General features: G+C 44.0%; 2 protein-coding genes and 1 long non-coding RNA gene across 5 annotated transcripts in view; 1 reads left to right on the top strand and 2 right to left on the bottom strand.

Moving 5' to 3' along the window:
* The window catches only part of LOC105042340 (putative disease resistance protein RGA3), a 39693-nt gene that overhangs the window by 12155 nt on the left and 15562 nt on the right, over positions 1-11976 (bottom strand). The gene's annotated exons all lie outside the window — the stretch shown is intronic.
* Positions 3851-9832, top strand: LOC105033412 (CASP-like protein 5A1). Its single transcript, XM_010908201.4, has 3 exons — positions 3851-4564; positions 8952-9084; positions 9453-9832. The coding sequence occupies exons 1-3, from the start codon at positions 4353-4355 to the stop codon at positions 9642-9644; spliced, it is 537 nt and encodes a 178-aa protein (XP_010906503.1). The 5' UTR covers positions 3851-4352; the 3' UTR covers positions 9645-9832.
* LOC140856408 (uncharacterized) lies at positions 7972-9609 on the bottom strand. The gene is made up of 2 exons (XR_012139576.1): positions 9470-9609; positions 7972-8200 (listed from the first exon to the last, which is right to left on the bottom strand). It is a non-coding gene; the product is annotated as an uncharacterized lncRNA (long non-coding RNA).

Raw genomic sequence — 11976 nt, 5'->3', positions numbered from 1 at the left:
GCATTCTCCGTCCTGGAATATGGGAGATCTCGAAAAGTTTGAGGTGTGTCACGAGATCTCTCACCTTATGGAGATATTTTGTCATGGTCGGGTCTCGCGCCTCAAAGTCACCTCTAACTTGCCCTACGATCAGCTGGGAGTCGGAGAAGACTCTAAGGCTGTCGATCCCAAGCTCCTTCGCCATCTCAAGCCAGCGAGGAGTGCCTCATACTCGGCTTGATTGTTGGAGGCTTTAAAGTCGAATCGGAGGGCGTACTCGGTGACCACTCCCTCCGAGTTGGTTAGCAGGAACCCAGCCCCGCTCCCTCGAGCGTTGGAAGCTCCGTCGATGTGCAGCACCCAAGTAGACCTGGGGTCAGGTTCGGAGATTGCAACTTCTTCGGGCTCTCGCCCTCCGATCCTTGGTCGGTCATCGGGCACTCTGTGATAAAGTCGGCCAGACCTGGGCTTTCAAGGCTGGTCGGGGTCAGTACTGAATGTCGAACTCACTCAGCTTCATTGCCCATTTCGCCAGTCATCCTGATATGTCGGGGCGATGCAGGATCGCTCTCAAGGGTTGATCGGTGAGAACCACGATAGCGTGCGCCTGAAGTACGGATGGAGTTGCTGTGCTGAAATGACCAAAGTGAATATCATTTTCTCTGCCTTCGAGTATCGAGTTTCGGCTTCGTGGAGACTTTACTGATGTAATATATTGGTTGGTGAGCTCAGCTCTCGTTCTCTCAGACGAGCACCGAGCTAACTGCCTCTGAGGAGGTGGCCAAGTAAAGATACAGCGTTTCCCCAACCTCCGGCCTCACAAGCAGGGGCAGAGAAGTCAAATATTTCTTCAGTTCCTCGAAGGCCCGTCGGCACTCGTCGGCCAAGAGAAGTGCTGTGCCTGTCTCAGGGTTTTGAAGAACGGGAGGCATCTCTCGGTCGATCGAAAAATGAATCGATTGAGCGCGATGATTCTTCAGTTGAGTTGCTGCACCTCTTTTTTGGTATCCGGATGTCGCATGTCGATGATTGCTTTGATCTTCTCAGGGTTGGCCTCGATTCCTCGTTGCGAAATGAAGAACCCAAGGAACTTCCCCGAGTTACTCCGAAGGCGCACTTAGCTGGGTTTAGCTTCATCCGATGTCGTCGTAGAGTGCGAAAGGTTTCTTCGAGATCTTGCACATGGTCTGAGATTTGCGCACTCTTCACCAGCATGTCGTCCACGTACACCTCCATGTTACGCCCGATTTGGTCTTTGAAGACCTTATTGACAAGCCGTTGGTAGGTAGCCCCGGCGTTCTTCAGATCGAAGGGCATTACCCTGTAGCAGTAAAGGCCCTTGGCAGTCACAAAAGCCGTATGCTCCTCATCCTCCGATGCCATCCAGATCTGGTTGTATCCGACGAAGGCATCCATGAAGCTGAGCAGTCGATAGCCGGACATCGCGTCCACCAGCTGGTCGATCTTCAGAAGTGGGAAGCTGTCCTTCGGGCAGGCCCGATTCAAGTCGGTGTAGTTAATGCAGATCCTCCACTTCCTATTGGCTTTCTTCACCATGACGATATTGGGAGCCAATCGGGATACGTGGTCTCTCTGATGAAGCCTGCCTCGAGTAGCTTGTCCACTTCTTCGTCGATGGCTTCTGCCTTTCGGGAGTAAAAGACCGCTTCTTCTGCCTCACCGGCCGCATGCTGGGGTTGATGTTGAGTCGGTGGGTCATTGTCTCCGGGGGGTATGCCAGACATATCCGTTGCCGACCAAGCGAATACGTCAGCATTGGCTTTCAACAGCTCTATGAGCTGTCGTCGCCCTGGGTCGGATAATTGCGATCCGACCCTGATCACCCGTTCAGGATTTTCTGTTATTGGGATGGAAACTAGCTGCTCGACTGGTTCACCCATTCCTGCTCTTCCGTTGATCCAGCTTGTCGATCGGCAGAGAACCTTTCGCGCGTCGCTCCGAGTCGAGATTTGGGAAACATCACCGGGCGAGTTGTTGGTCCCTGTGCATTTCTCCACTCTGTTTTTAGCCGAAATCGAACTAGCAATGATACGTCGAGACTATCGCTCTGAAGGCGTTTAGTCTGGGTCTTCCAAGTATGGCGTTGTAAGCCGAAGACACTTGGACGATCGTGAAAGTTAAGTGGGCGGTGCTTTGTCGTGGTTCAGTTCCGGCTGTCACGAAAAAAGTAATTTCTCCTTCCACCATGACGGCTTCCCCGGCAAAACCCACCAGGAGCGTGGAAACTCTTTCGAGCCGATCAGCCGACAGTCGCATTCAGAAAAAGTCGAGTAGAACAAAACATTGGTCGAACTTTCATTATCGACGAGAATTCTTTAATTGTTGAGGTCTACTGCCCATAGTATGGAACCATCTCCTCCACCCAATCGTGAGGTATTGTCCGCTCTGGAGCGAGGCCCGGGCCTCTGACCCGGTCAGCACCCCACCCCTCACGATTTTGCCCCGCAAAAGGTGCCTCACGTGGGAGAGGGGGAACTCATACTAATAAGCAGTAGGCTCTCTTGATTGTATCCGGTATGGGACTTTCGGGCTCGATGCCTCCGATGCCCATCCCACAACAGCCCCCCCAGCAAGGGAGCGTACTGTTGCAAGTAGGGGACGGGTTCCCACAGACGGCGCCAATTGTTGAGGTCTACTGCCCATAGTACGGAACCATCTCCTCCACCCAATCGTGAGGTATTGTCCGCTCTGGAGCGGGCCCGGGCCTCTGACCTGGTCAGCACCCCACCCCTCATGGTTTTGCCCCGCAAAAGGCACCTCACGTGGGAGAGGGGGGAACTCATACTAATAAGCAGTAGGCTCTCTTGATTGTATCCGGTATGGAACTTTCGGGTTCGATGCCCCCGATGCCCATCCCACAACAAGATCCATTCATCAATCAATGAAACCAAATTATCTTTAATTATCATTATTTTTATCTTTATTTTTAAATTACTCACTTTTAATTTTCCAGTGGGACTCTAATTTACCATATTCCTTTTATCTTTTTATGATTAATTCTTTAATTTCTATTTATACTGTATCACAACCATTATTAATTAATTCGTTCGTTCTGTCGTTGGTTCTTATACCCATCTCTCTCTCTTTTGTTTTTCTTGTTATCGATCCTTAGCAAGTGGTAAGTTCTCTTATTTGAGGCATGAAAATGATATGGATATCTCAAAGATCACTTTTAGGTATGGTAGATCATGAAAAGATAATATTAGAAAATGTGAAAACAAATATGATGGTGGTAAACCACCACCACAGGGACACAAGCAAGTCACTAGAAGACAGCTGATAGACCTTAAACTATTCAATTTCCAGCACGACGTTGAGCAGAAAATACTAACGTATATCGGGAGGCCTACAGCGGAAAAGTCGGTCTCTGCTGGGGAAGACATCCATCGTTCCATTTTTGATGAAGCTGGGGAAAGGCTTCCGGGCCCCGGCTGGAGTCCTTGTCGCTGGTGCCCACGAACATGACTCCTTCATCTTGGGAAAAACCTACTTCAGACGTTGCCATAAAAGAAGCACAGCGAAATCTCGCAAAGCATACATCGGACCCGGCCTCCATTTAGATAGATTCGGTTGGCAATTATGGACAGAGATGGACATGGACGCCCCTTTGCACTGTCCACTGACCACCATTGTATTAAGATTATATAAAAATCACGTGTCAAAAAGCGTCGGTTCGACCCACGGAACCAGCGGGCAAGCGCCGGACGCCAACCAGACCGAATATGTAAATGTATACATATAACGCATGTAATAAATATATAAAAAGAAAGCAGGTGGAACGCCGCTAAAGTGCGCGGGTGGTGACACGCTATCAATCTCCTCCTCCACCGGCCGCCCATATGACTCTCTCCCTCGCTTTTCTCCTCCTCCTTCCTCTGCCCTCCTCGCTCCGCTTTTCTCTTGCCGGCCTCTTCACATCTCACTGTCTCTCCTTGCACCTCCTCTGAATTCATTCGCAAATCTTGATCCTCCCTCGTCTTCGTCGGCAATCTGTGGAGCTAGGGTTTTGTGATCTCTTCCCTTGTTTTCTTCTCACCCGATTCCTGAATCGAAGAGATCAAAAAGAAAGAAAGAAAGAAAGAACGGAAAGAATTAATAATTAGGGCTTCGAGCCAGCCTTTACGATCCTCATCGAAGCTCTGAATCGCCGTCCGTTTCGGGGCTTTTCTGCTACCGAATCCATCCATCCGACGAGGCATCGGAAGGCTGATAGATCCGATCGGAGCACGAGGAGCAGGGGGTCTAGCTTTACTAGACGGTGGCGGGTCTCTGTTCGCTGTGACAGGCGCCGTGTTTCTATCTTCTATGGTCTGGAGGTTGGCCCAGTAGGAGGAGGAAGAGGAGGAGGAGAGATGTTCGTTAGTCGGCCGGCGGTGCATCCGGTGGAGGCTCCCCCTCTCACCGATGCCGCTGAGAATCCACCAAGGGTGAGGATGAAGGACATACAGGGCATGCCTGGGACACCCGGAGGCCTTGCCCTGCGCCTCTGCCAATTCATATTCGCGGCCGCTGCTCTCTCCGTCATGGCGTCCACCAGCGATTTCACCTCCGTCACCGCCTTCTGGTAAAAATAATTCCAGAACATTACATTTGGATCATTTCTCCACTCCTGATTTTACTCTTTAATCGGAAAAATAGATGCATATTTTTGTGAGCATTCTCTTGCAATTATGTTTTGACTTGTCCTCCCGTGGCCAACGTGATATCTCATGTAGCATAGAGATGCTTGCTGATTTAACATCATTTCAAATGTAGTGGCTTCTACGAGTCTCTATGGCATGGCAGATTACTTACGTCAGATAGAGAGAAGAGGAGGGGTGTTGGCGGGCCGCGGGGGGGGGGTTGGTGGGGGGGTTGTTTTGGGGTTGTGGGTGGTATGCGTGCGCAGGGGTGGGGGGTGGCTTTTAACCAATGTAAGGTCAAACAATTGTGTAGCATCATTGTTATCGCCTATTACTCAGCTGTTGGTGTGCTTTTGATACGTTTGAGGTATTTCTTTCTCACATCACGATGATTTTACCCTGCAGGTTGTCCGGTCAGCTGGCAAATTCTTTTATGACCTACCAATTCTGTATATGCTTTTGGGATATCAGAAAACAATTTAATCTGGGTTTTCTAGGATATTTTTTATTGAATTTTCAAGTCCAACCATTGCAATATTCCAATAAGGTTTAGGCTTAATTACTTTAAAAATCTTAAACTTTTTGAGGATTTTTGTTTTTATTTTGAACTTCAATTCGTTGCAATCAGATCATTGAACTTTTAAAACGTTGTAATTTCTCCCTTGACTACTACTTTTGTCTAAAGAACGTGATGGAAATGGTCACGTGCCATCACATGACACTTAGTGGAAGCTGATATGGCATGAAATTAGCTGATGTGGAATTCTAAACTCCTTCTTCGTTTTCATCCTCTTATAGCTAGGATTTAAATTCCTTCTTTCCTCTTTTCCTTCTCTTCTAGCTAGGGTTTACTCTTTCTTCCCCTTTTTTTCCTCTTCTAGCTAGGGTTCCCATTTTCCATTTTTCTTCATTTTGATCCAATACTATCTTCTCCAAAATTTGTACCCTTTGTATCTCCTCTTCTAGATGTTTAGGGAGGTAGAGGTACCGATAATGGTATAGGAGGTGGTGGGGTTTTAGAGGAGGTACTGGTAAAGAGGAAAGGATGAAGTGGAAAATAAAATTCCTAATTAGAAGCGGAAAAGGAGGAAGAAAGAGTTTACAAAGGTTGCACATCAGCTATTTCATGCAATATCAATTTTCACTATATGTCACGTGACAGTGCATGACCATTTCCATCACAGCTGTTAGACGGAAGTAGTAGCTAAGGAGAAATTGCAATATTCTAAAAATTTGATGACTTAATTGCAACAAATTGAAGTTTAGGATCAAAATGAAAACCTCCAAAAAGTTCAAGATTTTTAAGTAATTGAAATATCCACGAGAAAGTATCATATATACCTTGTTATCTTATATAATTATGCATACCGAGAATAAAAGATTTGTAAATTATGACCTCATCATCATTGAGAAGCAAGAAACAAATATCACTTAAAAATAGGAAACAAATGAGGGTTGGTTCAAAAGCTAACTTGTGCAAAATATTAAAAACCTGGGAGCCTGGGAATTTAATGAGGATACAGAACACTGTGGGTTAAGATCGCCTGCTGGTATTTGGAGAAAGCTGGGCATCAATAGCATTTTAACACCAAGAAATAGTGGGATTTTTTTTATCAAATTCAGTTTAATGGCAACTGTATTAGGGGTACAGAGTAGAAAAGTTGTAATCAGCATGGAAACTTGCATGCAATTCAATATGGATGGCTATAATGCATGTAGCAACAATATGGACGCTAAAGAGTGAAGCTTTAGGACTAAAGAATATCACAATCAATAAATAGAAAATCACGAGAAAAAAGAAAAGTTGTTGGGTTTGGTCCATAGCTTATTCAGTGAGATTTGAAACAAAGAAATGACAAATGGCTAAATTTTATTTGCACCATGGTGCCCTTTAATGAAAATATAGGAGGTCCTATGAAATAGCGATGGCTGTCTTTTTTCATGCAATTTAACTAATGGACCACATCATTAACTTAGTGAATAGATTGAGCAAATAGCTACAATAGCTTTTTGCTAAATAGTCAGCCATCGTGGTTCTTCTGAAAAGAACATTTAGTTAAATACAAAAATCTATATGTTCAAAAATTGGTGAAACATGATGAATCATCAGTGGGTCTTAGGGCATAAGCGACACATTTTGATTCTTCTAGACATATAGAAAGGGGCAATGATGTGTGCTAGAAGTGGCTGTTCTAAGACTAGCAGGTTCCCAGTTCGTGGATGTTAAGGAAAGGAATACTTAAGTTGCATTGTAGATATCATCACTAGCATGCATGAAGTACGGTGATGTGGTAAGGGTACACAATGATAAAAAGCTAAGTTTCCAATAATAGTGTATATTAGCCGATTAAGCCAAAAGCATGTATATGTTCCAAATTCTTTTTAGATGAGTTAATTTAACACATTTATGAAATGCCATGATGTACGCTATTAGCATATACTACAATGTTAATTGATGAAATTAGTTAGAATTAGAATTAAGAATTAAGCATTGCAGAGGACAGTTGATGAAATTTGAGTTACTACTTTTGGGGTTTGATAGAGGGCAGTGATGTGAAAAATGCTGGAGTGCTGAAAGATGGGCTTTGAAGCCTACAGGAGGAGGGAACCAGCACAAGAACATGAAGACACTGGGGGAGGGGGATTTGCCATATTTCTATTTCTAAATGAGTCAGGAATCAGAGTACTTATGTTGTAGCGGTTATATGCAAATTTGGAGTATCAATTTGGTGGTTGGTTAAGAATAATTTATCTTATAGACAATGGGTACTTCATCTTGCCTGATGCACCTAGTTGCTGTAATCGATCATATTCTACATCTGGGAGCGGTCCTTAAGCAGAGTTCGGGGCCTAATTTTAATTCATGTAACTTTAGTTCTTTTTTCATCTCTACACTCATCCAATTCACAGCAGATTGGCTAGTCTTTGCACAATAGACCTATAAGATAGTATATATGTCTGCTTTTCCAGGCTTTAACATCTCAAAGAATGGATATTTCTCGTTGAAGTATCCGTACCTTGTGCTTTGACTAACATCTCTGACTCTGACAAGGTTGTATTTTTAGTCATCTTTGACCATCATAATAGTAAAATCTAAAGCAGCTTTAGTCATCTAAGACCACCAGGATAGTGAAACTCATAGCAGCAGCTATTACTGTGTTAGAGTAGCATTATGAAGAACTGCAGCTCTGACATTAGGGAGAGTGGTGTCAGATTGCAGCAACTACACTAGCATGGATAATGGTGGCACAATGCTAAACTGAGGATAGGTGGCTCGTTGTCCAGAAACTTTTTGTGATTGAGTCAAAATAGAGACCAAGAACTAGAAGCAACTTGAGGGAGAATACTCTTTCAAAACTTGATTTTATCTTGGTATTCAATGGCAGAAAGGATCTTACATCAAATGGTGATCATATCAGCCAACAACAGCTGAATGTGGCAGCAAAAGCTGTGTTTTGGTCTTCAGCAGTGGCAAATGATGACTGTACGCTGGCACAAGTTTTCATCTCCTGTTTGAGTCCAAACCCCACTAGTTGCAACTGACATTCAGATCCACATTCTGAAAATTAAAGTGTATACTGCATAAAAGTGCAAATTCACAATTAGATTAAGTCATGTATCTTTTAATGGTCCATGTTGAAGGATAAAAGGAATTAAATATTAACATGACATCTGAGTAACAAAATAAGCATCGTATAAAGTAACATACAGTTTTTCTTTACAACACTGAATGGAAGGGAAGAATATCTAATCCATGTTCCAAATCAACAAGCATGTAATTGATGGTTTGATGTTAACAAAAACACAAAGCCCTGCAGAATTATAAGAAGTCAAAACTTAGATTATTGGAACTTGGTGGTTTTCCCATCCCATGTTGTTTCTGCTAAGTTGAATGTTGTCAACAGGCCTTAAAGTTCCTGCCATCTATGCTATTCGTGCTTCACAATTTCAAGCTTTGTGGTTGCTTCTTCATTGATTATATTGTGGGAAACATAATTTCCACCTAATTGAATGCTTTCAAGTTTAAACCCCTAATATTGTCCATGAATTTTTTACTATAACTGCTGCTTGGCAAGAACTGTTGCTTTCTTATGTCCTTCATGACTGTGCGAAATCTGGAAATTTGGCGGTTGCCAGGTGATTAGAATTTCATATCCTGTATTTACAGAGGTTATGGTGGAGTTTGTCTGATTAGTATTTTATATGACGCTGCCTTCAAGATAGATGGCGTGGATGAGAGATGCTTAATGTTTTACTATCTTGTGCAAAATTCTTAGCAACTGCATCTAGTAACAAAAAGATTTGACTATTCCTTGCTGTATTCTGCAGCTATCTGGTAGCAGCAGTCATCTTACAAAGCTTGTGGAGTCTTTCACTAGCCTTCTTGGATATCTATGCTCTTCTAGTAAAACGCTGCTTGCGGAATTCCCGAGCTGTCTGTTTGTTTACCATTGGAGATGCGGTAAGAACAATAGTCAAATAAATTGAGGACATTCAACATAGTTCAAGAATTTGTCCTCGAAGTTTATTTAAAATGCTCGAAAGTTTTGATTTATATATCGGACATTAGATCATTGGTCTTCTCTCACACGTGAAGATGGATGTGAAAAATCTGTGTATAAAAATAATAATGCATAAGAAATTAGAATATCACTCTTAGGAGAAGCAGTTATCTTATAAATATATTATTCCATTAGAATGTGCGCATGCATCTAATATGTACGGATTCTAGATCAATTAAGGCCCAAAAGAAATTTTATGGTGTCTTGACATTTTAGTGCTGAATCATCTTGGTCAGTTAATGTGATGATATCTAATTTTCTGCTGCAGATCACATACACACTTACATTTGCAGCGGCTTGTGCATCTGCGGGCATCACAGTTCTGATTGGCAATGATCTCAACATCTGTTCAGATAACCCCTGCACAAGCTTTGAAACTGCTACAGCCATGGCCTTCATGAGCTGGTTTGCACTCTCCCCATCGTTTCTCCTAAACTTTTGGTCATTGGCGTCCAGGTGAAAAGCAAGAACAGCTACCCCCAAACTATCTGTATGCTGGTGTGATCATGGAATTTCTTTTCTTTTTTCTGATTATTGCCTACAGTAAAATACCCATTACGATCATATGTATATTCATGACGACTGGGGTTGAGAAGTGTGCAAGTTTACATTGTTGATAATGGAAAGTGAAACCTTGCATTCGTTCCATGGTAATAGAATGCTGGCCTGTTGTCTATGTGAATTATTGGCACTAAAAAAGCTCTTTTTGGTGGATGATGTCCGTGGGTACCATAGTAGCAAAACCATAGACTATTACGAGTAAATATTCCGGTGATATCACGTCAAATGTGGAACAAATCAATCAAAATTTTTATATTTCATCGGTTGTTACATATTTCATCGATTTTTATGAATAATATCTCTACACACGACTCTTTGTACTTCACCGTTTGATTGATTTGTTAAAACGATGATGTGGTATCACAGTTGCAACAAATATTTACTCGACTATCACGGCAAGGTCCCTCCTTCCATGTATTTAGTCCCATGGCTTTATCCGGCCTAAGTAGCATCATCAATATTCGCTACGCCTTGTACTGCCCCAGATGGTAAGGAATTTATCAGGCTGTGGTTAGATCTTGGAATAATTTAAATTTGATTCGTCTGTCCCTTCTTTTTTTTTTTTTTTTTGTTGTTGTTGTTGTTGTTGTTGTGGAATTGGGCGTATCGAAACCATACAATTGTCTCCTTATTGTAATATAAATCTCCGAACCATTAGGTTAGATGGCATGGGCTGTTAATCGGAGGTTTGACATGATTTTGATGCAGATCTTATTCTGGCCTCGGAGTGGTCTCCGTATTGCAGTGCAATTGGACCACGTCAAATCCCACGGTGGATAACACGCCACGGTACCCCCTTGTATTTCACAAATTCCCGATCGTGCGCTATCCACCGTGCATATGCTTCGGGATTTGAGCTGGTTCACTCCCTAGGACTCGCTGGGCCACTGCCGACGAATATCTGACGACGGCCCTCGCTAGAGCCACACTCCGAGGAGAAATTATTGGATGCACCAGGTGCAAGTGCACCATACACAGTCCATACCCTTCTTCTGGCGTGTGCATGGCCGGGGCCAAGAAAAAGAAAAAAAGGGAAACGGGGAGAACATGGACAAAGGCCATCCACCTGAACAGTGCTTCGTGAAGAGCTTTCTTCAAGAGCTGCTTGGCTATTTGCTCGCGAGCGGTTGTGGGGGTTGTATCTTTATTTTCGTGGGGTTGTATCTTTATTTTCGTGTACCCTGTGAAGCATTTCATTGAATAGCTTGTGGGCGTTTTTGGGGATGGAGAGGAAGGCTCGAAACAATGGCAAGGGTAGCTAGTCGTCCATTGAATCTAGAGGAGGAGGTTGGTCGTGGGTGAAGGTGGCGCAGGAAAGTCCAAGACAACTAATATGAACGTCGCACAGGATAACCAAGGAAGAGGTAGAGAGGCTCAAATGCTATTTCACCAAAGTCCTCGAATTTTTAGAGGATGAAATGGTGGTGTGTCGGAGGGAGTGGGAGAACGTCGCTGCCTTTGTCGGTAGTCTCGATCGGTGAATGCCGTTAGATGAAGGAGAAATGTAAGCTCGAATATGACTTAGAGATCTTTGCTGTGACAGAGGATCATTACCTTCTCCGCTTTCGGTCAGCAGTCAATTGTGAAGCAGTGCTTAGGGGAGTCTTGTGGTTTGTCGCCGACCAGCTTCTTGCTATGGAGCCTTAGATTGGGATTTCGTGCCAAGGCCAAATAGAGTTCGTCGGACGGTGGTATGGCTTAGACTCTCGGGGCTATCCATTGAATACTAGAAGCAAGAGAAGATCCTGGGCATTGCATCAAAGGCCAGGGAGCCACTATCCATGGACGACTTTATGGATCAACTTCGGAAGATGGGGTATGCTAGGATCTGGATAGCCATTGACGTTGATGAACCATTGAAGCTCGGTGTCCTGATCAAGGGGTTGAAGGGTGCTTTTTGGCAGCCGTTTGTATTCGAGAACATCTCCACCGTCTGCTACTTCTGCGGTCGGTTGGGACATTCCGACGAGGCATGCTGTTTTCCGCAAGCGGAGCCAAGCTCAAAAGGGAGTGTTGCGGCCAATCCCCTCGTCGCCTGATCGTCGGGAAATGAGTGCCTACAAAAAAGAAAGTCCACACTGACCGAAGGCGGCTCCGATGGGGGATCCTTCGACGGTCAAGTCAGAGAGGTGGTTAGGCAACAGTAAAATGAAGACAGAGAGCTCAATCGAGAGAGAGAGAGGAGCAAGCCTGTGGTTTCAAAGTCGAAAAATGGAGGAGGCCCCTGCACT

The sequence above is a fragment of the Elaeis guineensis genome, chromosome 3 (assembly GCF_000442705.2).
Source record: "Elaeis guineensis isolate ETL-2024a chromosome 3, EG11, whole genome shotgun sequence".
In the NCBI taxonomy this organism is placed as follows: Eukaryota; Viridiplantae; Streptophyta; class Magnoliopsida; order Arecales; family Arecaceae; genus Elaeis; species Elaeis guineensis.
This window is presented reverse-complemented; position numbering and strand designations above follow the sequence as displayed.